We start from the raw sequence: 26,215 nt of genomic DNA, 5'->3' as shown, positions 1-26,215 counted from the left end.
CCTTGGTAACCAGTACATAGCAACTTAAACAGTGTTGCTCGAGAAGATTATTTTTATCATTTACAAGGGGTCGCTAGATTTGTGGTAACTGGCGGTGAATCGTTAGCGAACAGTTCTAATGCTGATTTTTCTTCTGAGTGCCTGGTCGTGTCGTCGCTACGATTACGTTATACGCATGACATATCATTTGTTTTTGAGTTTGTTTAGGAACAAACTACAAAAATACCTACGTCACAGAAATTAAGAACTCGTGTTGCATTTTCATTTTTATTCAACTATTGAGTGCTCCAAGCTTCTAAATTGTACTGGTGTTCGATTCGTAATCGAAGGTTTTAAAAGAAAAAGCACGTTGACAACATCCTGAAAACAATAAAAAGCCAGGTACTGCTCACAGCTATGGATGATGTTACCGTTTCACGCTAATTGCCAACGTTTCGAAGGTTTGATGCTTCAAGACGTGAAGTGACATAAATATTTTTCAGCAATAAATGACCAAAAAAGGCGTCTTAATACAAAAAAACAAAAATGGTTGAACCACCCGAATAAAAAATATTGTAGGAAAACAATACGATTTACTGTTACAAAACCTGCCACAATTTGGCTGTGACCATAGAAAAATATTTTAATGTATTGTTATACACTATTCAATTAATTGTGAAGTTGGTTTTTACAATAGAATGTATAGGTTGTTAAGTATCGTAACAATTCAAATCATAAAATTTTCTCATACATGCTTTCTTGGAAAACAATCAAATGTACTGTTTGCATATTGTTTGAAACACCACGTGTACAATAAATTCAATTGTAGAATCGTAGAAACAATATATTGAATTGTTGGAAATGAAAAAAATCTTGTTAAGATACAAATAAATGTATTGTAACCCATATATGTAATTGTGAATCAATTGTTTATGCTGTAAAATCAATGGTTTATTTTTTTACGGGCAGTTTCCAGTTTTGTTTTATTAGGAATACATGGCTACTTTGATGGAAAACTGCTGTTGTCGAACAACTTGTCAATTGACATAGTCGAAAGGTGACGGAAACAGTTAGCAGGGTTGTGCTCAACTGACAGTTATATCAAATACAAATAATAATACCCCTAGGTCCCATACAAACGCATCTCCAATGTTTGGTTCATAGATTGAGCAAGTTAGCCTAGCCTAATTTACTGTTTGGAGTTGACAGAATAATCGTGAAGAAATATAAAGTATCTGGCAACGAAATCACGGAAGACCGTAGTTGCTACGACACGAATTCAATTTGTTTGTTTTTATTTAGGAGAATAAACTGTTTTTCGCCATGGTCGATTTGGACGAAGGATCTGAGGTATTCCAAATGCTTCGATTGAATACAGCGCCAGTGTTAATTCAAAAGAAAAACCGAAACCGGCGGATACTATCGATATTCAGCGAATAGCTATTTCGGCGGAAGTGATCGACAAATAGATACAGGAGCGAACAGATATTCAAATACAAATATTCTGCCCTCCGAATTATTCAACGACGGTGGCTGTTCTGATGCTAACCGCATTCGTTGGAGGATACTTGTACTTGCGACATAACAACTTGGACTTTTTGTACGATAAACAAATGTGGGGATTTCTGGTGATCATTTTCTGACTTGCAATGGTTTCGGGTCAAATGTGGAATCATATCAGAAATCCAACGTTTGTTCGCAAAGACCTAAACGGCGGTATCAAACAGTATTTGTATTTGGTTTGATACCTCTTCGACCAGTAGAATAATTGCGAGCAAACCTCGTCAAATTTGCTGTCTTGAAACGTTTTAGAAACCCCGAAAATATAATTCAATTTGTTTTTCTTTACATAGCTTCGATTCTAGTGTATTCAAATTTGTACAAAACCGTTTCGTTTCGGTACTGACCCGGATAATTGTGTTCATAGGTTTGGTATTTGAAAAAATGCAAAAAAATATTTGCGTTCATTCACTGAACTGTGTCGACTCGATATTGATCTAAATCGAGAAGGAGAAAATAGAGCGTCAAACACTTGGTCAAACACCTCCTGTGCTTGTTACATTGATTAGAAAACTGTACCCAACAACAATAGAAATACAATTACACTTGAGAACAATTTCAAATAAAGTTCTCACGAAATCCGTATAAACGGAACATCTGTAACACTAGACATGTAACCAATTCATAAAACTTTATAACTTTTTCAAATTTAGCTTTGGGAAATTTTATCGCAAAAATCATCCACGATCTTGAAAAATTAAAAACCGTTGTTTATGAGCATAATAAACAGTCTCTATGGTGAATCATTTTTCAGTCATCAGAGTTGCCAGTTTTATATAAAATTCAATAAGGTACACCGTCACTCTGACAGTGTACACTGACAGTGTACCTCATAGCGAAAAATGTGTCCACGGAAATTCATCGGAGTACTCCGTAATATAATTTGTATTTGGTTATATCATGTTATATGCGGGAAAACATGTTTTAATGTGACGTTTCTAAATATGAAATAACGCAAAAGTGAAACATGTTATTTCACTTAAAACATGAAGTTAAAACTTGTTTTAACTCATAGTGTGAATATGGTATTAATCGCATAAAAAAACTGAGCACTGCTTCGTTGTTTGTCGCACCGAAAATCGCTTGTCACTCTGGCTTTACCCTAAGGTTGATGTCATAGTGAGCGCGTAAAGCGCTATTCGCACTAGGCCGTGACGTATCCGGAACGGGACTGGACCGGATTCCGTCCGGGTTACGCTTCGAATTTGTTTAATGCAGCTCCATGTGAATATTCTCACTAGACCCTGTCGTACCCGTGTCTGTATCGATACACGTCCGAAGCACGGTCAAAGCATGCGTTGACGACTGGAATTGTCACATGTTTCCATCCAAGGCTCCAAGATACAGCGGGAAATTTCACAAAAATCGTTAGCAATCTTCTTTCACATATCTTCTGTTGGAGTTTCTTTGACATTTACAAAGAAATCTTCTTAACAAGTCAATGAAAATATCTTAAATACACTGCCAGCCTCTCTCGGAGAGTCACTGCTAATCGGAATGTAGTGTCATGCTTTTTAAGACACGGATGAATTTTACTCAACAGCGAGTTGAAACAAGCTTCTGACATTCGAAAATATTCCTTGATCTCGTCATTCACAAGCTGCTTATATAAGGTGATGAATTCACCCTTAACTGCTCTTTTCGCCAAAGTTCGTGCATCCAAGTCTTCTTTCTTTATTTTGTTTGTATTTAAACTGCTGATTATCTTCGTCATTCCGAGCAATTGCAATTATGGCCAATTCTTCGTTGAAAAAATGTGCCATTTTCGTGAGGAACAGAAGCACATCAAATTCAACGATTGTGTATGTTACTAATAGCAACGGTAGCGACACGGAAAGTGCACGGTATGATGAGAATATTTTACGAATAAATCCCGGCACTTTGCGGTCCCGTTCCGGATACGTCACGGCCTAGTGTGGATAGCGCTTAACGCGGACCGAAGCGAAGCGACTCAATGCGATGTACTGATTTCGCATCGCATTCACTCTGACAGGTTTGCTTTGATCAAATGGAACTAGCTCGCATGCGCGTCATGACACTTCGCGTTACCCGCTCACTCTGACAGCACCAGAGAGAAAGCGACACGCAACGCGGAGCGAAGCAATGCGAAACTTGACAGATCTCTCGGAGTCGCGCGGCAGAGCTCCGTCCATTCAAGTTCAGCAGAAAAATAACAAGTATGTCAGAGTGAGTGCGATGCGATCGGTCAGTATTCGCTTCGCAACGCATCGAGTTCACTCTAACATACTTGTCATTTTTCTGCTGAACTTGAATTGAAGGAGCTCTGCCGCCCGACTCCGTGCGATCTGTCAAGTTTCGCATCGCTTCGCTTCGCGTCGCTTGTCGCTTTCTCTCTGGCTTCACCATTAGAATCATCACAAATATACTATACTAAAGTCCTCACTGTAGAGTACACAGGAGAGATTATTATATCAGACCTATTTCTCAAATAAAACTATCTCAAAACGCAGAACTATTTTGATGCAAACTTGTTTACAACTGTGACGTTCATGTGGTAGAAATGAATTATATTCAACGATACCAGATTGGATGACGCATGATTAATGATTTTTTTTTATAATAAAATTTTTATTTGGCTCATTTGCTTTAGCTTAACGTAGCCAATTGTCTTGTTGTTATAGGAGAAGAAGGAACGCCGTATTAAGGGGGCGGCATACTCCCCTAGAGTTAAAAAGAAATGAATGAGGAGGGTGGGATTTACAAAATATTGATTTTGAATTACAATAGATCATTCGTTTGTGGCACAAATTTTTTAGAGTTTTCTGGAACTTCACGTTCTTCAGATTGTAACGAGAGAGATTATCCTTGACTGGGATGCTTTGTTGGTGTGCTCTGACGTTGATGTGGCGTTTTTGGGTAGTTTTCAGCAACTCCGTCAGTTCAAGGCAGGTGCATGCTCCGAAGCATCGTTTACACAGGTCATACTTTCAGCAGCGTGAAGAAGAGTGCGATAGAGCTGTAGACGAGATAGATAGGAAGAGCACTAAATTTGGGCATTGATAGTTTTCAAGAAGTTATAGATGAGAGTCATATAAGGAAGATTTCGAGTTGCCAAGACGTCGCCCACCCCTTCGTACCAGGGGTGGTATACCTCGGGCCCGAAGGGAACCTATGAGTTGGGACGTGGCATCACAATATTCGACACACATCCAAACAACATGCTCGATGTCATTATAACCCTCACCGCAAACGCAGATACCACTCTCGGCGAGCCCCACGCGACGGAGATGCGCGCTGAACATATAATGATTAGACATGAGCCTTGACATTACACGAATAGTCACGGCTCACGTCTAACCCCCGGAACCAAGGTTTCATCGATATCTGTGGAATTATTGAGTGTAACCATCGTCCCAGAGTTCCACTATTCCATGTATTCTGCCAGCTGGCTAGAGTTTTCTGACGACAGCAACTGAAAAATTCATTGAAGCAGATTGGTCTTTCATAGATATCACCTTTTAGTGCGCCCACCTTGGTTAACGAGTCCGCCATCTCATTGCCCCGTATGGAACAATGTGAGGGGACCCAAGCCAAGGTAATCTGGTATGATTTTGCAGATAAAGCACTCAATTGTTCCCGTATTTTCCCCAGGAAATACGGTGAGTGCTTTCCAGGCTTCACTGAACGGAGAGCCTCAATGGAACTGAGACTGTCCGTTATAATGAAGTAGTGATCTGTGGGCAGAGTGTCAATGATTAATGAATTGGTATCATTAAGATAATACAAATAAAATACATAATTAATTGCATAGTTAGTGCCACGCCAGATTAAAAATATACTTTAATAAAAATACCGATAAGACTGATATCATTGTAAATGGAAATTTAGTCTTATCATGATGACCGTTAATTTTCCGATAAACAACTATACTTCGTTGATATAGAAACTGATTTATTATGAATTCGTTGAAAAAAGGGGAAACTGAAATTAATAACTAGAAATTAGATTTCTTCTGTGAACTAAACTTACAGCGAGTAGATTTGGATTTGGTCTAGCCTGAAAATTTGAAATTTTCTCTCTAAGTTCAAAACTTGAAACACGTGTGTCTTACATTGGTTACGACACTCATTTATTGAATTTTCTCCCAAATCGTGCAAATAGTAATTTTCGACCTACGCGCATGGCTACTGCGATTATTCATTTTAAGTAAAAAAACGTGCTTAATCCACCTAGCAGTGAGATGATACCTTTTTTTATCAATCCGCATGTGTTTTTTGCATAAATATTCTTCGGTGTTTCAGTTCTCATGACATTATTTTAATGACCGTCGAATTAAGCGGCAATTTGAGATTTTATTTACTCATTACGGTAATTTAAGGTACTTCCAGGGCCGGTATTAAGGAACCAGCATAACCCAAACCGATTCGTATGGCTACATGAAGAATAAATTGCAATAGTTTTGAGTAGAACTTTTAAGCTTTTCGGGATTGTCATTTTATATACCGGTTTGAATTTAAAAAATTCATCATCCTGTAATTCCAGAATCGGAAGTCAGAATTGGATAATATTAATTAATTTTGTCTTTGTAGATCTGGATTTTCTTTTACAAAACGATTGAGCTTTGAGAAACGATTCGATACTGGAACCGGAATTCGAAAATCAGTGTAGCCGAAGTCAGATAAATTCACCTGAGTAGCTGTTTAGTTTACATTTGTTTCAAAATGGTTGAAAATCAATGAATGAATCTTTGAGAAATCGTAGTGCGAATTAAATCCGAATCGAAAACTGAATACCACTAAAACTGAAATAAGTTTATTTGGTTATCGACTATCCAAATCCACAATTTTAATTTCGTTCCACATATCATCCTGTAGTTCCGGAACCAGAAATCGGATCCACACATAATTCAGGAACATTGTTTAGGAGCATACGACTTTTCATATGAATCTGAGTTTGTAGAAAACGGTTTAGCCATCTCCGAGAAAATTGAGTGAAATTATTTGTCACACACGCATTTGCTGATCTCGACGAACTGAGTCGTATGGTATATGGAAGTTATGTTCTTCCAGCTTTTATTGCTGTAAGTAATTGAAACCAATATAATTATGGAATTACTTTCAAACTAGAAAATGCTGATATCATCTGGTTTACATATGCCATATTCGAACGATTATGTTGCCAAAAACGAACCGTGCTAAAATCGGTCCAAGGCAAATTGTCATGAAAAAGGATGCTGTACACAGTCTTTTTGGTACTTAGAAACAATTGTATGTAACAGTATAAAAAATCGTGTTTTCCGTTGCTCCCAAGCATTTCTTTGTCATACAGCGCTCAAAACTTCTACTGCTGGAATAGGGGAAAAAGTCGTTAACACAAAAATTTTGATATCACCGTTAAAAATGGACGGATTTTAACAATCTATGGCTTGTTGGATAGCTATTACCGTGCGGAATCTAAGTCTGAAAACATATTCTGTTTTCAAGGTCAATTGTGACAGATACTGTCAAAAAACTGAAAATTTTGACATAAAACTTCGTATAACTTAAAAAGTAAACATCCGATCTCAAAACCATTCAATAGCGTTTTGGGAGACGGGGAGACCTTTCATTTGCGACTAGTTGATCAAAATCGGTCCAGCCATCTCTGAGATCTCGATCTCTTAGTTGACAACACACATAAAGACACACACACATAAAAAGACACACACACACACACACACACACACACACACACACACACACACACACACACACACACACACACACACACACACACACACACACACACACACACACACACACACACACACACACACACACACACACACACACACACACACACACACACACACGGACATTTGCTCAGTTTGTCGAGCTGAATCGATTGGTATATGTCATTCGGCCCTCCGGGCCTCGGAGAAATTTTCTAAAGTTTCTTCAGAAAAATGCTACTTGGCAGCAGGCAATATATCCTAATTGATTTTACTTTAAACGTTAACGCAAACTGTTGTCAATTGTTGTAGACTTTTAGCCTTTGTTTCTGTTTTTGGAAGCTCCATGTAGTATGGAATAAAAGGTCCCGGGCCTGTTACAGAAAAGACGTGAATAGTTTCGAACCGTGTATATTTTTGTTGAGAACTCTAGTATTTGATGCGCTTAAGCTGCACTATTCTTCCAAGTAAAACAGAACACTAAAACTTGCCGCAAATGTTGCTTAGTTAACACAAAATTGCTCATAATTAAAACAGTGAAAAACAAGGTTTTTAAAGAAAAACTCGAAGCATGAACTGAATATTATTGACAGATGCTTAACCTCTTGAAAATATCGACATCAGTTATTACTGTTCAATATTCATAACAGCCAGACCCATCTTTTGAAAACGGACCGATTTAATTTGTACTCCCAAAATATAAATTCACTATCTGTAGAAGTTACCCGAGATTTTGTGTCTGATTCTCAATGCCAATTGAGAGAATTGACCAAATTAGTACTACTAATGTATGACGATGATTCATGTGTTTTCAATATATGGGAGTGTTATGCGAATACTTTCCATAAGGAACAGAGGCGACTAGATATATTTTCACATATTATTTAATTAACCCTCACTTATATTTGCAATTAATCAAGGTATAGTAAAAATAGACATTATTCATCAAGCTAACTCATAAATGGCAAAAATCCATAAGAGTATGGGCAACAAATTTTTAGCTTAGAAATGTTAATTGCACTTAAGTAACAAACATTCAACTTGAACAAACAAATTTATCGGTTCCATTACACAAAAGTGTATTTAATTTCAAATAATGTAAATATTGTTAAATACTGACTGAAAAAAAACACGTGAACATTGTTCTGGAATGAATACTATTAAATGCACTTTTACACAGACACACACATTGAAAACGCCGCTCAAAACGGATCATTAGCTCGCAGCGGTCCAACTACGAGATCAAACTGTTCCATCAGCGTGCTGAGGTTGGCCCTCAGTTGATCGATTTCAGAGCGCTGGTTGTTGATGACTTTCGCCTGCTGATAGATGCGCTCCTTCAGCTGTCTAATCTCCTGTTGCTGATCGCTAACAAATTCGTTGTCGTGTTCGGTTTCCCATACCGAGCGTGTCACCACCGTTGTTGGAGTGGTGCTGCAAGCTCGCTTATCGACGTTGTAGATGATTTTACGCTGCTGAACTACCTCCAACAGCTGCCGGTAGGTGTCGCAATCCAACGAGTTATGCTCGACATCCAAGATTTGAAGCGCACGGAAGCGCTGTGCGATGATTCGAACATCGAGACTGGTAAGCAGATTGTCCCGGAGCGAAAAGTTTCCCAATCGAGGGAACTGCCACCGGTCCAGAGAAGTTCGATTGAACAGAAAATTACTGGACAGATCGAGATGATAGAGGTTAGGTAGGTAAATGTTCATGCTAGCGTCGATAGTTTTGATACGGTTCCCACAGAGCAGCAACTGTTTGAGGTTAGACATTTCAGCGAATGTGTCAAAAGACACTTGTTCGATTATATTATCACAGAGATTCAGTTCCACAAGGTTCCGCAGCTGCTTGAAGTTCGACACATCCCGCAGTTTATTCACATGGATTCTCAAAAACTTCATGCTGTACGTTGCTTTTGAGTCAATGTCTACGACGTATATGCCGTTGTCTCGAAAGTACAGTTGCTCGATTGTGTTGGGTAGAGTAAGTCGATGAATTATAGTTCCGCGGGCGAAGAGTCGTAGAACTCCGGCTTTGAACAAACTCAAGTTCATGAGATGTGAGAAATGTGGAATCGAACCATTGAGAAATCCAACTTGTTGCGCCTTAGGAAACGCAACCGAAAGAAGATCCCGATCCGATTGGACCGTAACATTGTGCAGTTGACACCAGGAAAGGATGTAGTTGTCACAGTTGTACTGTTTCACCAAAAGTCCAGCCGAAAACTGATAACTGATGAGGAAAATGCTAGAAAATAAAAGCGTCTTAGTGTGATCATGTTAAGAAACTCTTTACGAACGAAAAACTTACCCAACCAGTGCTAAACACTTCATTTCACTGGCTTCTCAACTTTTACACCCCCTAGCAGAGAACGCGGCTTACAAACAACTGAACCCTCTCGGTATCGATATCTGTCGAGGGAACTGAAAACTGCCATTTTTCGTTCTCATTTCAAGTGCTCACCTATTTATTAACGAGCATTAAAATTCAATAAATTCATCCGAGCCGGCTAAGGTCACGACGCTGAATCGACGTTTCTCGTGAAAAGCACGATAGTGCGCCAGTTGTCGTTGCGTTAGGGTGTCCCTAAATTATTTAATTTTAGAACAAAAATGATACAAAGATACATGAATAAATATCTAATAACTAACTTTGAGTGAGGTCCAAAAATATGTTTGGCCGTCCAAAATGTCCGCTACTGTAGCATTTTTTTTAATCACATCGTGTTCTACGGGACACCCTAGCTCTCACATACCTCTTGTTTCTATGCCAGCATCCCGAGTTGGTTTAATACCAAACAGTTTAGCACACCTGTGTAATCGCTTCGCTCGCCATCGCAGGGGAGGTAAGCTTTGCGAGCATTGTTTCAGCTTAAGTCGTTGACTTCCCTAGCGCATAAATGTCGAAACTGGAATATAATTGCATGAAAAGTAAGATCATTGGCAGCCCTCGTTTGGGTAGGTAATCTATTATGACGCGCACGACTTCAACTCCGCAGATCATTTCAACCCCGTTTGAGACGAACCATTTTTTTACAAGGGCTTAAAGTTTCCTAATGCGCTTCAGTTGTCCGATCATCGTTGGTCAGTAGAAGTTGCATAAATCTAGTAACGGCTATGGAATGAATGAAGAATGAGTTTGAAATTTAAAATAGAACGCCCACGACGTTGTGCACGGATGGGAACGGAATCGATGAGATTTACTCAACATCAGGTGCACGAAATACTCTGTGAGTACGTAACGAAGTGTATCGGGAATACTGTAACCATTTTAATGAAATAATTAAAACAAGTGATTAATCTTTTTAAACCCGTTCTAGATTCCAATATGTATAATGAAGCATCGCTATCATGTTTTTTTTTGTGTGAAGATCATCTAGGGCAGCTGCTCCCTTAATCATGCCAGCACCACCATTCATCTCATATAGAAAAACGTGCTTAATCCACCTAGCAGTGAGATGACACCTTTTTTATCGATCCGCATTTTGTGTTTTTTGCATAAATATTCTTCGGTGTTTTAGTTCTCATGACATTATTTCAATTACCGTCTTTTTAAACTGCAAATTGAGATTTGAATCACTCATTACAGTGTAAAGTCGGAACTGCAAATCGTATCGAATTTCAATCTAAACGTTGTTACAGTTAAGTTAGTAACTTAAGGTTCATAAGGGGTTTGTGTTAAGCGTGTACGAAACACTCTGCATTAAAACAGAGACAATAGTAAATTACTCGCTTGAAGAGCGAAACGGTACAGATGATTATTTTGAATACACCGGCCGGACGGAGAAAAAAAAATGACAAGTCAGTTCTTTTGTAAGACACACCGGACGACCACGAGAAAGGATATCAACCAAGACTGCGAAGGTAAAACTAAAACAATCCCTCGAGGAGAGACTCGACCGGCAGCGTTGCGGATTGACTTACTCGACTGACAGCGAGTTCCGAACGGACGGAGATCATCTTTCCCACTTCCATATCCGCTGGAACCGACCACGACCGAGATCTGTTCACAGCACAGATATCCGGAACCATGCTTGCGCCGAAACCAGCTGCGATTGTGTGGATGCCAACACGTTCGCCGAGATTCGTCGCATTTTGGAACGCAATAGCAAGCATTTAGGAGGCACGAAACACCGATCAGCAACTACGATTCGTCGGACTCTCAGGAACGGGACAACGTACTTTCACCTAATTACAGTGTCAAGTGTAGAAACAATAACGCCAACCCTGGACCAACTTTGTGGCAAAATGCTTCACACAGATCGGGTCAGCTAAGCCACAAACAAGTTGATGGCAATGTGTTCGGTTGGGTTCAACAGAGTGCTCAGGACAGTTGCGTTACTAGTGCCAAAGAATGTTTAGCGAGCTTTAATGAAATTGAAAGTTGTTAGTGTAATGATAGTGTCAAGTATCATTTAGACTGTTTGAGTGCGTGTGTGTATGCTCGCCATCGGGTGGAGTCTCTTTCGGAGGAAGGGGAAGAGGCTCATGTGCAGTTGGTGCCAAATCCAATTGTTATACGGGGAGCAGGCAATATGACAGTTTTCGGTTTGAGCAACCGGTTCAACGTGCAATTCCCCGCCGGTCTGGTTTCGCGCGTCGCCCCGGAGGAATTCAAGACGGCCAGGAGGGCAGCGAGCTTTGGCAACCTGACGACAACATAAATGGTGAGTGCACCGCTTTTTCTCACTATTGCCTCTTGTATATGAACCGTTGATTATTGATTGGTGGGTAATTATCGCTTTGGGCAGAGGGACTAATGTCTTCTCTATATTGACAGATGTTTTTTCTAACACTGGCGCCCAACTAAAAATCCCACATGTAAATTTTGGATTTGTGTATTTGAGCCAAAATTTGTTAGTTTAACGATTACGTAAGATTTGTGATAGCATTTTAAGATTTGGTTTGGTTCCGTGATACTTAATATATAAGGAAAATGGATTTCACTCATTTGAATGATGAGGAAATCAACTATGAAATGGCATTACGCCACATGGTTAATCTGGGTGCAATGACCCATAGAGTAAAAGTTCAACGTTTGCGGGCGGCGGTAGCAGATGACCGCAAACAAAATATAAATCATGACTGCTCGGATCATGTAATGAGTCCGATGGTCAACATAGAAGCTTGCCAGCAGGCAATCTATGAAATTCAAAAAGTCGTTGAGCCAGCCATTCGCAGCTCCGACAAACAAAACCTCTGTCAAATACGGTCGCGACTGTTACATTACAGAAACAGATTGGCAATAATAAAACCACCGATGTTTCTCGTGGAAGCACACAAATCGCTCGTATCGTTTGTCAAAGTGTTGTTCGATGATGTGCAAAAGGTAATGACAGATCCAGTGAATGAGGTAGCAAGTGTAGTGGCGATAGATAAGCGCCAACCGGCACCGGAAAGGACCGGAAAGCAGCCCGGACAGGAGGCTAGATCCTCGTCAGGAGATGTCGAGAGGGTGCACAGCAAAGGCAGTGGACAACTCTCTACATTACCGGCAACCAGTTCTCCAGCAAGGCAGAGCGGAGGGGAAACATCACTAAGCTCGGGATTTGATGGACAGCAATCAACATTAGGCAGCGGAAGGCGAAGCAATCTACTGCTATCACACTACACCCCACCACCACTGGAATTCTCATCGATGGTTCCAGATTCTTTTAACACGAGCAGGAGAGGAGAAAATCTTCATTCAAATTTGCAGAATGATGGTGTCAATCCCACACCTGTAGGTAACAATCGAGCGGCGACCGGAACACGTAACGTATGGGAAGAATACAACCAATTGCGGGACGATTTGTTGCATCATTTACTACGCCGAGAAGCGGGACCATCCAACGAACGAAGTGAGGACAGGCGCATGCTGAAAGCAGTACACAACTGGCCATTCAAGTTCCGGGGAGAAAAAGATACGACATCACTGAACATTTTTCTGGATAGAGTCGAGACGTTTGCCAGATCAGAAGGAAAAGCAGCCCGGACAGGAGGCTAGATCCTCGTCAGGAGATGTCGAGAGGGAGCACAGCAAAGGCAGTGGACAACTCTCTACATTACCGGCAACCAGTTCTCCAGCAAGGCAGAGCGGAGGGGAAACATCACTAAGCTCGGGATTTGATGGACAGCAATCAACATTAGGCAGCGGAAGGCGAAGCAATCTACTGCTATCACACTACACCCCACCACCACTGGAATTCTCATCGATGGTTCCAGATTCTTTTAACACGAGCAGGAGAGGAGAAAATCTTCATTCAAATTTGCAGAATGATGGTGTCAATCCCACACCTGTAGGTAACAATCGAGCGGCGACCGGAACACGTAACGTATGGGAAGAATACAACCAATTGCGGGACGATTTGTTGCATCATTTACTACGCCGAGAAGCGGGACCATCCAACGAACGAAGTGAGGACAGGCGCATGCTGAAAGCAGTACACAACTGGCCATTCAAGTTCCGGGGAGAAAAAGATACGACATCACTGAACATTTTTCTGGATAGAGTCGAGACGTTTGCCAGATCAGAAGGAATGAACGACAATACACTGTTGGCGTCGATCAAACATCTTCTGCAGGAAGACGCATTGGATTGGTATGCGCGAGCAATGGCACAACGATCATTAGTTTCATGGGAGGCGTTCAAGCAAGAGATCAGGAAGGAATTTTTACCAAGCGGTTACGCACAGATTCTCCGATTAGAAGCCTGTTTCCGATTTCAAGGGCAGAACGAGTCTTTCGCCAAGTATTATCGTGATATTGCAGCACTGTTCCGTTTTGTGACACCGGCGATGAGTGAAGAGGAGAAGTTTTTCATCGTGAAAAAGAATATGAACGCCGATTATGCGGCGATCGTAACAGCCGCGAGGCCGCATACGTTGCAGGAAATGGTAGAAATCTGCACCAGCTTCGATGAAACAAGGATGCTTCTCAATAGACAACGTAGGATGCCAATTCCACACAGTTCACTATTAGAACCAAGCTTCGCGACACCTGGGGTTGTAGCGAAACCGGCGCCACCAACACAGTTTCAATCACGTTATGGTAGAGTTCATGCCATTGAGATGGAGCATAACGCAACAGGAATGTCTTCTCGAGCACAAGATTCATCAGTGGAGGATAGAATGGAAGGACCAGAGGGAGAAGACGAATACTGGCAGATGAAAATAGATCAACTAATGGAGCAAGTTAACGCAATCAAGTTGAACATGTTCAACAGAAGCTCGAAACCGGCTTGGAGGTCATCATCGAGTTCAGAAGGTTCGTCACTCAACCAACCAGCTGCGAGGCAATCAGTAATCCATCCACGGCTTGCGCAGGAAAAGCTGCAAAAGCAAGATCGTCAGTATCAACTGCCGGTAAGGTACCAGCATCTAAACACACAAAGCTCTTCAGACGAGTCGATTAGGCGAGAGCGACAGGTGCAACCAGAAAGCGGAGAAGTGGCTCCAGATCAGAAACGGAATGGATTAATCTGTTGGAACTGCGACGAAGATGGACATCGGTTCATGGATTGTCCGAAACCTCAAGCAATTCTCTTTTGCTACAGGTGCGGGCGGAAAGGATACTCCTTGCGAAGCTGTATAACGTGTCGAACTGACGCGGGAAACGCTACAGCGGGGAATCTATAATAGAGGGTGTTGAGTCTCCGCATTATGTCGAGAACCCCTCAGACATCACCAATTTTAGACTTTTGAATACAATAATCATTCCCGGATTAGACAACCGCCCACATGCGACTATTAATATCCTGGGCAAGGAAATGACAGCGCTTTTGGACAGTGGTGCAAACTGTTCACTATTAGGAGGAACAAACGTGGAAATCGCCGAACAACTGAATTTGCGCAAAGGAATAGTAGAAGGTGGCATCAAAACGGCGGATGGAACACAACACAAAATCTCACATTTCATTCGTGTTCCCATAGTTTTCAACGGTCGCAATGAAACCATCCAATTGTTGTTAGTTCCGACGATATCGGATTGCGTAATTTTGGGCATGAACTTTTGGAACAAATTCGGAATCAAGGCAACGTGTTGCACCATTGAAGCAGAGACAAATGAAGCGAAAGCGAAAGAGAATGAGTCCAGGAAAACTCTCAGCAGAGACCAACAAAGACGTCTTCAAACAACAATTGCGAAGTTTCCGTTGGCAGAGGAAGGAAAACTGGGAAGAACAACACTGTATGAACACCGTATTGAAGTAGGAGACGCACCACCACGCAAGCAACGCCATTACCCAATGTCACCATATGTGCTGGAGGAGGTAAACCGCGAGATTGACAGGATGCTATCATTAGACGTCATCGAAGAAGCGCGCTTCTCCCCATGGAACAACCCACTCGTAGCCGTGAAAAAGAAAACGGGAAAATATCGAGTTTGTTTGGACGCACGTCATCTGAATTCTGTGATGGTGAACGAGGGTTATCCGATTCCGCAAATATCCTCGATTATCAACAACCTAGGAGGCTGTGCATACATTTCATCGATCGATTTAAAAGACGCATTCTGGCAGTTACCCTTAGAAGAGAAATCGAGGCCAGTAACAGCGTTCACGGTTCCATCTCGAGGACATTTCCAGTTCAAGGTTGTGCCGTTCGGACTTTGCACAGCAAGTCAAGCGTTAGCGCGGTTGATGACGCATTTATTCGCGGACATGGAGCCGTACGTATTCCATTACTTAGACGACATTGTTATTTGCTCAAGATCGTTTGAGGAACACATTCAGTTATTGGAAGAAGTGGCGAAGCGACTGTGTCAGGCAAACTTGACAATATCATCAGAGAAATCGAAATTCTGTCGTCGAGAGATACCATATCTAGGCTACATACTTAACGAAAACGGTTGGAAGGTTGACGAAGAGAAAATAAGCAGTGTCGTGAAGTTTCCCATCCCAACAAGCAGAAAAGAGGTACAACGGTTTCTAGGTTTGTGCAATTGGTACCGACGTTTCATTTCGGATTTTTCACGTCTAGCTGTACCATTAACGGAACTCACAAAGACGAAGAACAAGTTTCGATGGAACGCGCAAGCAGACGAGGCCTTTCTCAAGCTAAAAGCCGCTTTAGTATCAGCTCCAGTACTGGCCATGCCGGATTATTCGAAGCCATTCGCAATAGCTTGCGACGCAAGCGATGTGGCGATCGGAGCAGTGCTAACGCAGGAGATCGAAGGAGAAGAACATCCAATCTGCTATTTCTCGCAGAAGCTCTCGTCATCGGAACGAAAGTACTCGGTCACGGAGCGAGAATGTTTAGCGGTCATACGGGCGATCGAGAAATTCCGAGGATACATTGAAGGAATAAAATTTACAGTTTATTGCGACCACGCAGCACTTAGCTACTTGCGTTCAATGAAAAACCCCACGGCACTCATGAGTCGTTGGCTCTTACGGTTAAATGCGTTCGATTTCGAAATCAAGTATAGAAAAGGAAGCATAAACGTAGTACCAGACGCGCTTTCACGGATCGTCGCATCAGTCAACTTCACCGGATCAAAATCCAAAGACGATTGGTTCAATCAGCTCATAGAACGCGTACAGAAGAAAGGAAATCGCTTCCCGGACTTCAGATTCGTAAACGGAGAGCTGTACAAAAACTGTTTGAGCAAAGACGAAGGCGGCAACGCAATTCACCGATGGAAAAAGGTTGTGCCTGTTGAAGAACGACATGAACTGATGCGAAGACATCACGATACCCCCACCGCAGCGCATCTAGGATTTCGAAGTACGCTGCAGAAGATTCAAGTCCATTTTCACTGGCCGAAAATGCGAGAGGATGTAAGCAACTACGTACGGAGCTGTCAGACGTGCAAGGCAAGTAAAGCGCCAAACAGGAAGATGATGCCCCAAATGGGAAACCTGAAACCAGCAAAGCTACCATGGGAACTAATTTCCATAGACTTCGTCGGTCCGTTCCCACGTTCAAAACAAGGAAACACAGTTATGCTAGTCATAGTTGACTGGATTACAAAGTACGTTATCGCACATCCGATGAAAGCCGCAGACGCAGCAAAGATGTCACAATTTCTAGAACAAGAGGTCTTTCTAAAGTATTCGCGACCAAGGATAGTTTTGTCGGACAATGGGAAACAGTTTGAATCGTCGGTGTTCCAATCTCTTCTTGTCAAGCACAAGATCGCACACATGAAGACAGCATATTACTGTCCCATGGTCAACAATGCAGAACGTGTGAACCGCGTGCTAATCACCTGTATTCGAGCCTTACTGGAAGGAGATCATCGCGATTGGGATAGTCAGCTTCCAGCCATCACGGCCGCGGTAAATAGTGCAAAGCATGAAGCAACCGGAATCAGTCCACACTTCGCCAATTTCGGAAGAGATTTGATACTGCACACAGATCTATACACACAGCAGATCTTAAATACTCCAGACGATCCAAAAGTAGCACAGGATTTGCGACTATCAACCATACAACGCATGCAGGACTTCGTACTGCAACGTATCAAGAACAACCACGAAAGGACAAAACAACGTTATAACCTCCGCACACGCATGATATCGTTCAAAGTCGGAGATTTGGTGTGGCGCAAAACGTTCGGACTCTCCTCAAAGGCAGATCATGTGAACAGAAAGCTGGATCCAAAATTCGTTCCGGCGATAGTGAAGGAGATTCTCGGCGTGAACCTATACATTCTAGAAGACGTAGTAACTGGAAAGAAGGGCAGGTATCACGCGAAGGACATGAAGGCAGATTAGTGGAAATTTATACAGCTATGTATGCAGGCCAAGTCTGTTAACAAAGAGTTTGGAAGCTCCAAAAACACCGCAAGTGTTCGGGATAAATCACACTTCATCAGGGTGCGGCGAGCAACAACGGTTAGACTACCTCCCCACCTTGTTAGGACAACTTGCAGTAATGCAAGCCCCGCCAGGCTTACCGTTAGCGTATCGTGAGAAAACGCATCCAAGTGTACGATTATTGAAACAAAAAAGCCTTTTTTCAGGCGCGCCGGTAGCGGACCGTGAGAAAAACGCACATCGGAACCTGCGTCAATTCAGCGAAGCAGAGCCTTTGCAGGCATGCCGGTAGCGAGCCGAGAGAAAAACGCATAGAGTGATTCAAGAAGCCAGAAAGCCTTCAGCAGGCCGGCCGTTACCGTAACGGGAGAAAACGGATGGTCGAAACATAGACTCAGGAGTCTGGTCAATTCAAGTCATAGGATTGAGGAAAGCGAGTCATAGGGTGGATAGATTGGTCGGGGAAGGCCCAAGACAACTGACAGTCGCAGCAAGTTGCTGTCGAGACGTCAGGGACGGGATCGGACTTCCTCCCAGAAAAGACTGAGGATGTCCACACGTTACCGTTAAGCGAGAAAACGGATTCAAGCTAAACAACAGCTTGATTTATGTCGACAACCCACGTACACAAAAATCACCCAAGTACGACGAAAATAGCCTTTGCAGGCAGTCCGTTAGCGAAACGAGAGAAAACGCAACCAAGTAGCACGAAACAAGCCTTCTTCAGGCAGTCCGTTAGCGAAACGAGAGAAAACGCAACCAAGTACCACGAGACGAGCCTTTTGCAGGTAACCCGTTGGCGGAACGAGAAAACGCGTATCGAGGGATGCAGTTTTGTGGAAAGACACATCGGTTACGAATCATGAGAAAGGAAGAACCAAGTAGCAGTCCGAGCAAACCAGGACAATGGCAACAACACAGCTAACTGGCGCAAGGTGGAATTGCATGGGAGCAAACATCGAGAAAAACGATAATTGCAAAAGGACGAAGCAAAGCGCACATGTTTCTAGCAAGCTGCGAATTTTGGTTCATGAGGAGTAAACACAACCGCACACAAGGATATCGTGAGAGTATTAAAGCCTAAACAGGCCTGCCGTTTGGTCAGATCGGGAGAAACTGACAGTCGTTTAAACAGCTATGAGTTACACCAGCTACAAAGTTTCACGAAAACACGAGACCGGAAGAAACTACCCATTCCTGGATTGGTGTCGACGTCATGCAAGATCCAGAGCAGTCAGGATTCGTAAATCGGATCGGGTAGACAGTTGTAATAGGGGTCGTTATGACAATCCGTACAAAAGTAACGCGATTCTGGGCGCGGTAAAACCCTTGCATTGGGCTCATAACGATCGAGGGACTAAATACCCCTTTTCCTCTACGACAGTCAACCATTTGTTACAAACCAATAAGCTATCACAAATACATTGTTTAGTTATATCTTCATTGTTAATTCAAACCTATTTAGCACTAAAATAGGTTAAGAGTTTATTGAATGTTCTGCCGTTACAACAGGACTTTCGTGTTTGTTGTATAAGGACTTACCCGGAGACTAATAGCCATAAGTTAGTTGGCGGTAATCGCGAATTAGCCAGAATTCGCTGGCGTTATTGTATAGATTTGTGGATTTGTGTCATTTAGTTTTGTGAAGCTTGTTCCGTACAGGAACATGTTACGAGCGTTGATTGTCTTAAGCATCACGTTCAGAATGCGATGTATAGTCTCCGGGGGACTTCTTTGTGGTGTTGGCTCATAAATTTCTCATGATTCGAGCTTTCGCCGATTCATGAGAAATTTTTCTGTAACGGCAATGTTGTGTTACAGTTAAGTTAGTAACTTAAGGTTCATAAGGGGTTTGTGTTAAGCGTGTACGAAACACTCTGCATTAAAACAGAGACAATAGTAAATTACTCGCTTGAAGAGCGAAACGGTACAGATGATTATTTTGAATACACCGGCCGGACGGAGAAAAAAAAATGACAAGTCAGTTCTTTTGTAAGACACACCGGACGACCACGAGAAAGGATATCAACCAAGACTGCGAAGGTAAAACTAAAACAATCCCTCGAGGAGAGACTCGACCGGCAGCGTTGCGGATTGACTTACTCGACTGACAGCGAGTTCCGAACGGACGGAGATCATCTTTCCCACTTCCATATCCGCTGGAACCGACCACGACCGAGATCTGTTCACAGCACAGATATCCGGAACCATGCTTGCGCCGAAACCAGCTGCGATTGTGTGGATGCCAACACGTTCGCCGAGATTCGTCGCATTTTGGAACGCAATAGCAAGCATTTAGGAGGCACGAAACACCGATCAGCAACTACGATTCATCGGACTCTCAGGAACGGGACAACGTACTTTCACCTAATTACAGTGTCAAGTGTAGAAACAATAACGCCAACCCTGGACCAACTTTGTGGCAAAATGCTTCACACAGATCGGGTCAGCTAAGCCACAAACAAGTTGATGGCAATGTGTTCGGTTGGGTTCAACAGAGTGCTCAGGACAGTTGCGTTACTAGTGCCAAAGAATGTTTAGCGAGCTTTAATGAAATTGAAAGTTGTTAGTGTAATGATAGTGTCAAGTATCATTTAGACTGTTTGAGTGCGTGTGTGTATGCTCGCCATCGGGTGGAGTCTCTTTCGGAGGAAGGGGAAGAGGCTCATGTGCAGTTGGTGCCAAATCCAATTGTCATACGGGGAGCAGGCAATATGACAGTTTTCGGTTTGAGCAACCGGTTCAACGTGCAATTCCCCGCCGGTCTGGTTTCGCGCGTCGCCCCGGAGGAATTCAAGACGGCCAGGAGGGCAGCGAGCTTTGGCAACCTGACGACAACATAAATGGTGAGTGCACCGCTTTTTCTCACTATTGCCTCTTGTATATGAACCGTTGATTATTGATTGGTGGGTAATTATCGCTTTGGGCAGAGGGACTAATGTCTTCTCTATATTGACAGATGTTTTTTCTAACAACGTGTGAATTCATTTGAATTTTGAATGGTTCTTAAATTTCATTTGAATCTTTGATCGGTTCAGCCTTCGTCGAGGAGTATACCACCTTGTTTAGGAATATAACACTTCATATGAATCTGAGTGTGTAGAAAACAGTCGAGCCATCTCCGAGAAAATTGAGTGGAATTATTTGTCACACACGCATTTGCTGATCTCGACGAACTGATTCGAATGGTATATGTGTGTTATGTTCTTCCAGCATTTATTGCTGTAAGTAGTTTGAAACAATATAATTATGGAATAGCTTTTAACTCGAAAATGCTGCCATCATTTGGTTTACATGTGTCATATTCGAACAATTATGTTGCCAAAAACGGACCGTGCTAAAATCGGTCCGAGGCTAAATTTCATGAAAAAGGATACTGTGCACTGTCTTAGTGGTACTTAGAAAAAATTGTATGTAACAGTCACGTTGCCGCCAAGCATTGCTTTATCATACAGCGCTCAAAATTCCTACTACTGGAATAAGGCGAAAAGTCACGTACACAAAAATATCTCCGTTAAAAATGGATTGATTTTAACAATCTATGGCTTATTAGATAGTTATTACCTTGCGGAATCTAGTCTAAAAACATATTCCGTTTTCATGGTCAATTGTGACAGATATTGTCAAAAAACATTTTGACATAAAACTTTGTATAAAACACACACACACACGCGCGCGGATATTTGCTCAGTTCGTCGAGCTGAATCGAATGGTATATAACATTTGCTCGGAAAATACCTATTCTATACCTTTTTCTATATTTAGAAAAAAAAGGTGAAACAGTTAGAATGAGATATGCCATCTCTATTCAATACGTTGGCTCAAATGATAAGATGAAAATAGTTATAGCAATCGCATGTCACTCTAACAGAAACATTGCTAATTTTTCTCTTTATTTCCCAGTAATATTTTTCTTTTTTTGCTGAGATGTCAACATTGACAGGGCATAAACTTATGGAGATTGATTTCGCCTAATATTGTTTCTTAGGACTGAATCAAATACACTTCGACCGTTTACAATGTAATCCGTTGATTCTAAGCCGAGTAATAAGAAAAATAATATGCTGACTCGACTAATGAGATGAGTATTGGTACAATTCCTTTATGTGAGTATGTGCAAAATAAAGAGTGCAATTTAGACACAATTTTTTTTACCATATTGTTTTTCAATAATCTTCATGTTCCATGACAATTACTGTAGTAAATGTTGGCAACACTGTTTTTGACAGATCACTCGTGAATCGTGTCTTATATCATTGTCAGAGTTGTTCCAGTTTGGTCTATAATTAAATCATGAATGGGCACTGGTAAAGCTGGAGGAAAATAATTTTGTTTTTGAAAATTGTGTTCAGCGACGAAGCTCATTTCTGCGGTTGAATGGACACGTCAACAAGCAAAATTTCTGCATCTGTAGAGGAGACAAGCCAGGAGTATTGCAAGAGCGACCAATGCATCCAAAACAAGTCACTGTTTGGTGTGGATTATGGACCGGTGGCCTTGTTCTTGAAATACTACTTAAGTGCGGACTAGTTGATATCGAATACTTTGAAAAGTCGCCGTATTGATGTTGATATGTTTTCTCACTAACCTTTATATTATCTGACAATTGCGGCAATATTAAGTGTCGAACATGTAAAATAAAGTTTCGAATAAAATGGTTGTAAGAATCTTGGTGAAACTTATTGCTACTGAATTGGTCTGAATTTTAACTACATATTTTAGAGATTGTGGACAGAAAGTACATTGATAAAAATTCCTAGGTAAATTTTTCAAAAACCCGTATTAGCGAGAGACTGCTTCGTTTTGTTTACTTTTTTTTCTCACAACTCTTTGTAGATGGAATCATCGAATACTGGGAAATTAATGAAAATGTTTATAATCGTGTCACAAGAGGAAAAGAAAAAAAATTGTTTTCTAATGCAGCCTTTATTGAAATTCATCGAGAACTGTTTTATTTTTACTTGCGTTTTTACTGTGTTTGCGTTTTTAGGCAACGGAATTGTGATTCGTCAAAAAACATCTTTCTGTTCATTCTCGACAAGGATTTTTTGTCAGTCTAAGAAAACGAAACTGATCTAAAAACTACAAGGATCAGCCCTATGGGGTTGTTTGAGCCATTGATGTGGAACAATGCAACCAAAATTTCTAATGATCTACAATCAAAAAGTTCAATCAATCGTCACACTCTTGAATCCGCAATTGCACGAGAGTCTGCTTAGATTGATCTTGATTAGGAACATCGTTTGTCTTGATTTGTATTATAGCCGACGAAATTACAAATGTAAGCAATTATATCTTTGCACATACTTGCGATTTCGATATTTAAGCTTGTGTTCAAGTTTTGTATGAAAGCAGTTATTTTTATAGCGGTTAGTTTCTCTACCATTCTGCGATTTCGGTTGAAGTGATTAACTTTTTCTCATTATCAATCGAGTTCATCTTATATAAACTAGAAATTAATCTTAAGCACTCAAAATTTATCCTGGGGTAGTTGTCAATTTCATGGAACATGGAATTTCATCCGAACTTGCATGACACAAGATCAGAGCATACCAATCAAAGCTTCAAACCGTTTTATGGAACTTTTTGTCTTGCTGTCTAGCAACAACCTATCTCTAGCATGCTTCGCGTAGGACTGAAAAGTTAGCTATAATTTCGCTTCTATTAATAGATTCGCGTGCTTCCAACAGCTTCGTTTTTGTATCGGTTGACCAATCAGAGCGATGCTTTCCTAGTGACAGTCGGTAAAAACTTTGAATGCAAAAACCGGATAAATACATTTATTTTGAAAGAATCGGTTAAGTTTTTGTCCGGTTTTTGCATTCAAAGTTATTTTGTCCGGTTCTAGTAGAAAAGATGTTTTTAAACGATTCTTGCATTGCAAAATCCATGTCCGGTTTTTGCTCTCAATGCTTTTATCCGATTTTTGCATTCAAAAATACTTAAACGGGTTTTCCAAATTAAGTTATCCGATTTTTGCTTTCAGCCGTTCATATATGATAGCTATGTTTTCTTCGATCCTTGAAAGAATAATCGAAATCGTTTTATTTGACCGTCTACTGATAAAAACTATCGATTGGAGAAGATTGTTTACGGTTTTCGCCCTTTTCAGTGACGGTATAAAATTTTTAAAACACTTTACCCTATATTTCCGGATCTGGAAGTCGGATTCGGATGAAACTTAGGAATTTTGTATGAGACCACAGGACCTTTTATTTGTGAAAATCGGTTTTTGGGTTGGTGTGGAGGGAGCGCTGTTGTCCTTTGTGGCAGTGTCATAGGTAACAAGTGATTTGCACGGGATTCTTGTATCCTGACCGAAAATCACATAAGAAGGTATAACTCTCTTCAAGCTAGGGAAGAGGTTCTTCCACCTTGCTTTTTCGAAGGAGAGAATCTCTCCGTACTGGGACATAGTTTTGCGAATATAAGGATCGATGACGCTTGAGGGAAGATCATGCACACGCACTTCTATAGTACTATCTTCCAAGTACTACCGCTACAAAAAAATACAATAATTGTATTTTTTGTAGCGACGGATATTTATTGGACGAATTGGAAAATATATCGTGGTATCAGGAATGCGGAGTATTAAGAGATGTATCTATATAAACATTCGATTAATTATATATTGTTTCAATCGCTAGATATATTTGAGAACGTAATTGCAAAGTTTCAAAGACGAATTTCAAACGCTTTCGGAGATACAGCTCTTTAAATTTACATGCCATATCTTTGAAGCGTGATTCCTCGAAATCGGCCGTTCACACAATAAAAATAAAACCACTGAACCAATTGACACGATTTTTTTTATTTTGTTACATGTAATACAGAGAGAATAACGTTTTTGAAATGCATAAAAAGTTTGTTTCAAATATTTAGTTTCATTCCACTTGGTTCGTTTGTTTTCGAATAATTGATTTAATCGAAATAGAGCATGAGAGGTATGCCGAACAACTGGAATTAAAACAAATATTTTATCATTATCTTTATCAAATTCCTTGCAACTAGCAAGTAAATTCTTCTAGCATGCAAGTCTTATTAGCTTATTCCCAAACAAACTAACCGTGACTGAACCGGTCGAACTTTAATTCAAATAATTGAGTCGAAATTTTCGAAGCAGATTGAAAATTATTTGAACTTCTAGGCAAGGGCTATTCGATGACCCTTAAAACTCCACCACCATTACACCACTAGGTGGATTAAAACAGATTTTATTCATTTACTTCTTCCTTTATTTTTTGTTCCGTGCAGTTTATTCAAACTAAAAATTGATCCTTTATTGTACAAGGTTAAACATGAGCATAATGAAAACCGGATGGAATTTAAGTTATTCCTTCACGAATTTTCAAACTTTCGATTGAGCGCTGAGTGTTGCATCGCATTTTTCGGACGCTTGAGCTCAAATTTTGGAACTTCTGCATGTTGCCAGTTTTCTTGAAGACCCTCTTCACGATTGTCCAGTAACGTTCGATGGGTCGAAGCTGAGGGCAATTTGGTGGATTGATATTTTTCTCAACGAAATCTATACCCTTTTCCGCAATGCTTCTTATATAAAGGCAGCCATATCTTCTGGAGACACTCAGATTGATAGATTTCTGCATTTATAGTCCCGGTAGTGTAAAAAATGGTTGACAAACCACAGGAACATATTGCTTGCCATACCAGTAGCTTTCGACCGAATTTCTCCACTTAAATCGACCTGTTCGCATCGCTCACATCCTCCCCAACGACGACAGTGAAGTATTGTGGACCTGGAAGGGTTTTTGAGTTCTCCTTTACATAGTGTTTGTTTGATGAAACTACCCCGGGGTCAGTTTCAGTTTTCTCATGCGAAAACGACAGTAGTAATAATAATAACATCCTTTTCGTGCTACTTTTTTTATACAGACCGTTATGGGTTTTTGCTCAATATTTCCATTTAACTACTATTGATGTGACCAGTTTGTTGTCGCTTTATGTCGATGGGGGCGCATGGTAGTATCAATAACATCTCGACTAGAAGCGGCTTTCGACTATCGAACAAGGCATGAAGGCGAACTTTGATCTTTTTTATTTTAATCTTAGACTTTCTTTGATCTTTTTTATTTTAATCTTAGACACTGTATCGTTCGATATTTTTAATCCCTATATTCAGTAACTTTTCTCCTAATAAATAAAACATCTAAAATAAAAAAAATGAAAGCCAGCACATTTCGTGCCAGCAGCTCAAGCTTGTTTGCGCTATTCCAAAACTTTTGAACAACAAATTTAAATTCAACA

General features: G+C 41.0%; 1 protein-coding gene across 1 annotated transcript; it reads right to left on the bottom strand.

The window, feature by feature from the left end:
- Positions 1–8,109: 8,109 nt before the first annotated feature.
- Positions 8,110–9,703, bottom strand: LOC131430216 (insulin-like growth factor-binding protein complex acid labile subunit). Its single transcript, XM_058594970.1, has 2 exons — positions 9,524–9,703; positions 8,110–9,460 (listed from the first exon to the last, which is right to left on the bottom strand). The coding sequence occupies exons 1-2, from the start codon at positions 9,544–9,546 to the stop codon at positions 8,413–8,415; spliced, it is 1,071 nt and encodes a 356-aa protein (XP_058450953.1). The 5' UTR covers positions 9,547–9,703; the 3' UTR covers positions 8,110–8,412.
- Positions 9,704–26,215: the final 16,512 nt, after the last annotated feature.

This window comes from Malaya genurostris, chromosome 2 (genome assembly GCF_030247185.1).
Source record: "Malaya genurostris strain Urasoe2022 chromosome 2, Malgen_1.1, whole genome shotgun sequence".
NCBI classification, from domain to species: Eukaryota; Metazoa; Arthropoda; class Insecta; order Diptera; family Culicidae; genus Malaya; species Malaya genurostris.
The sequence above is the reverse complement of the archived record's forward strand: the minus strand, read 5'-3'. Positions and strand labels throughout refer to the sequence as shown.

What these genes read in the sequence shown, in the direction of transcription:
- LOC131430216 (XM_058594970.1), bottom strand. Translation starts at nt 9,546, where the DNA reads ATGAAGTGTTTAGCACTGGTTGG. An exon ending in AAGTGTTTAGCACTGGTTGG is followed by an intron (nt 9,461 to 9,523) that starts GTAAGTTTTTCG and finishes TTTATTTTCTAG; the next exon opens with CATTTTCCTCATCAGTTATC.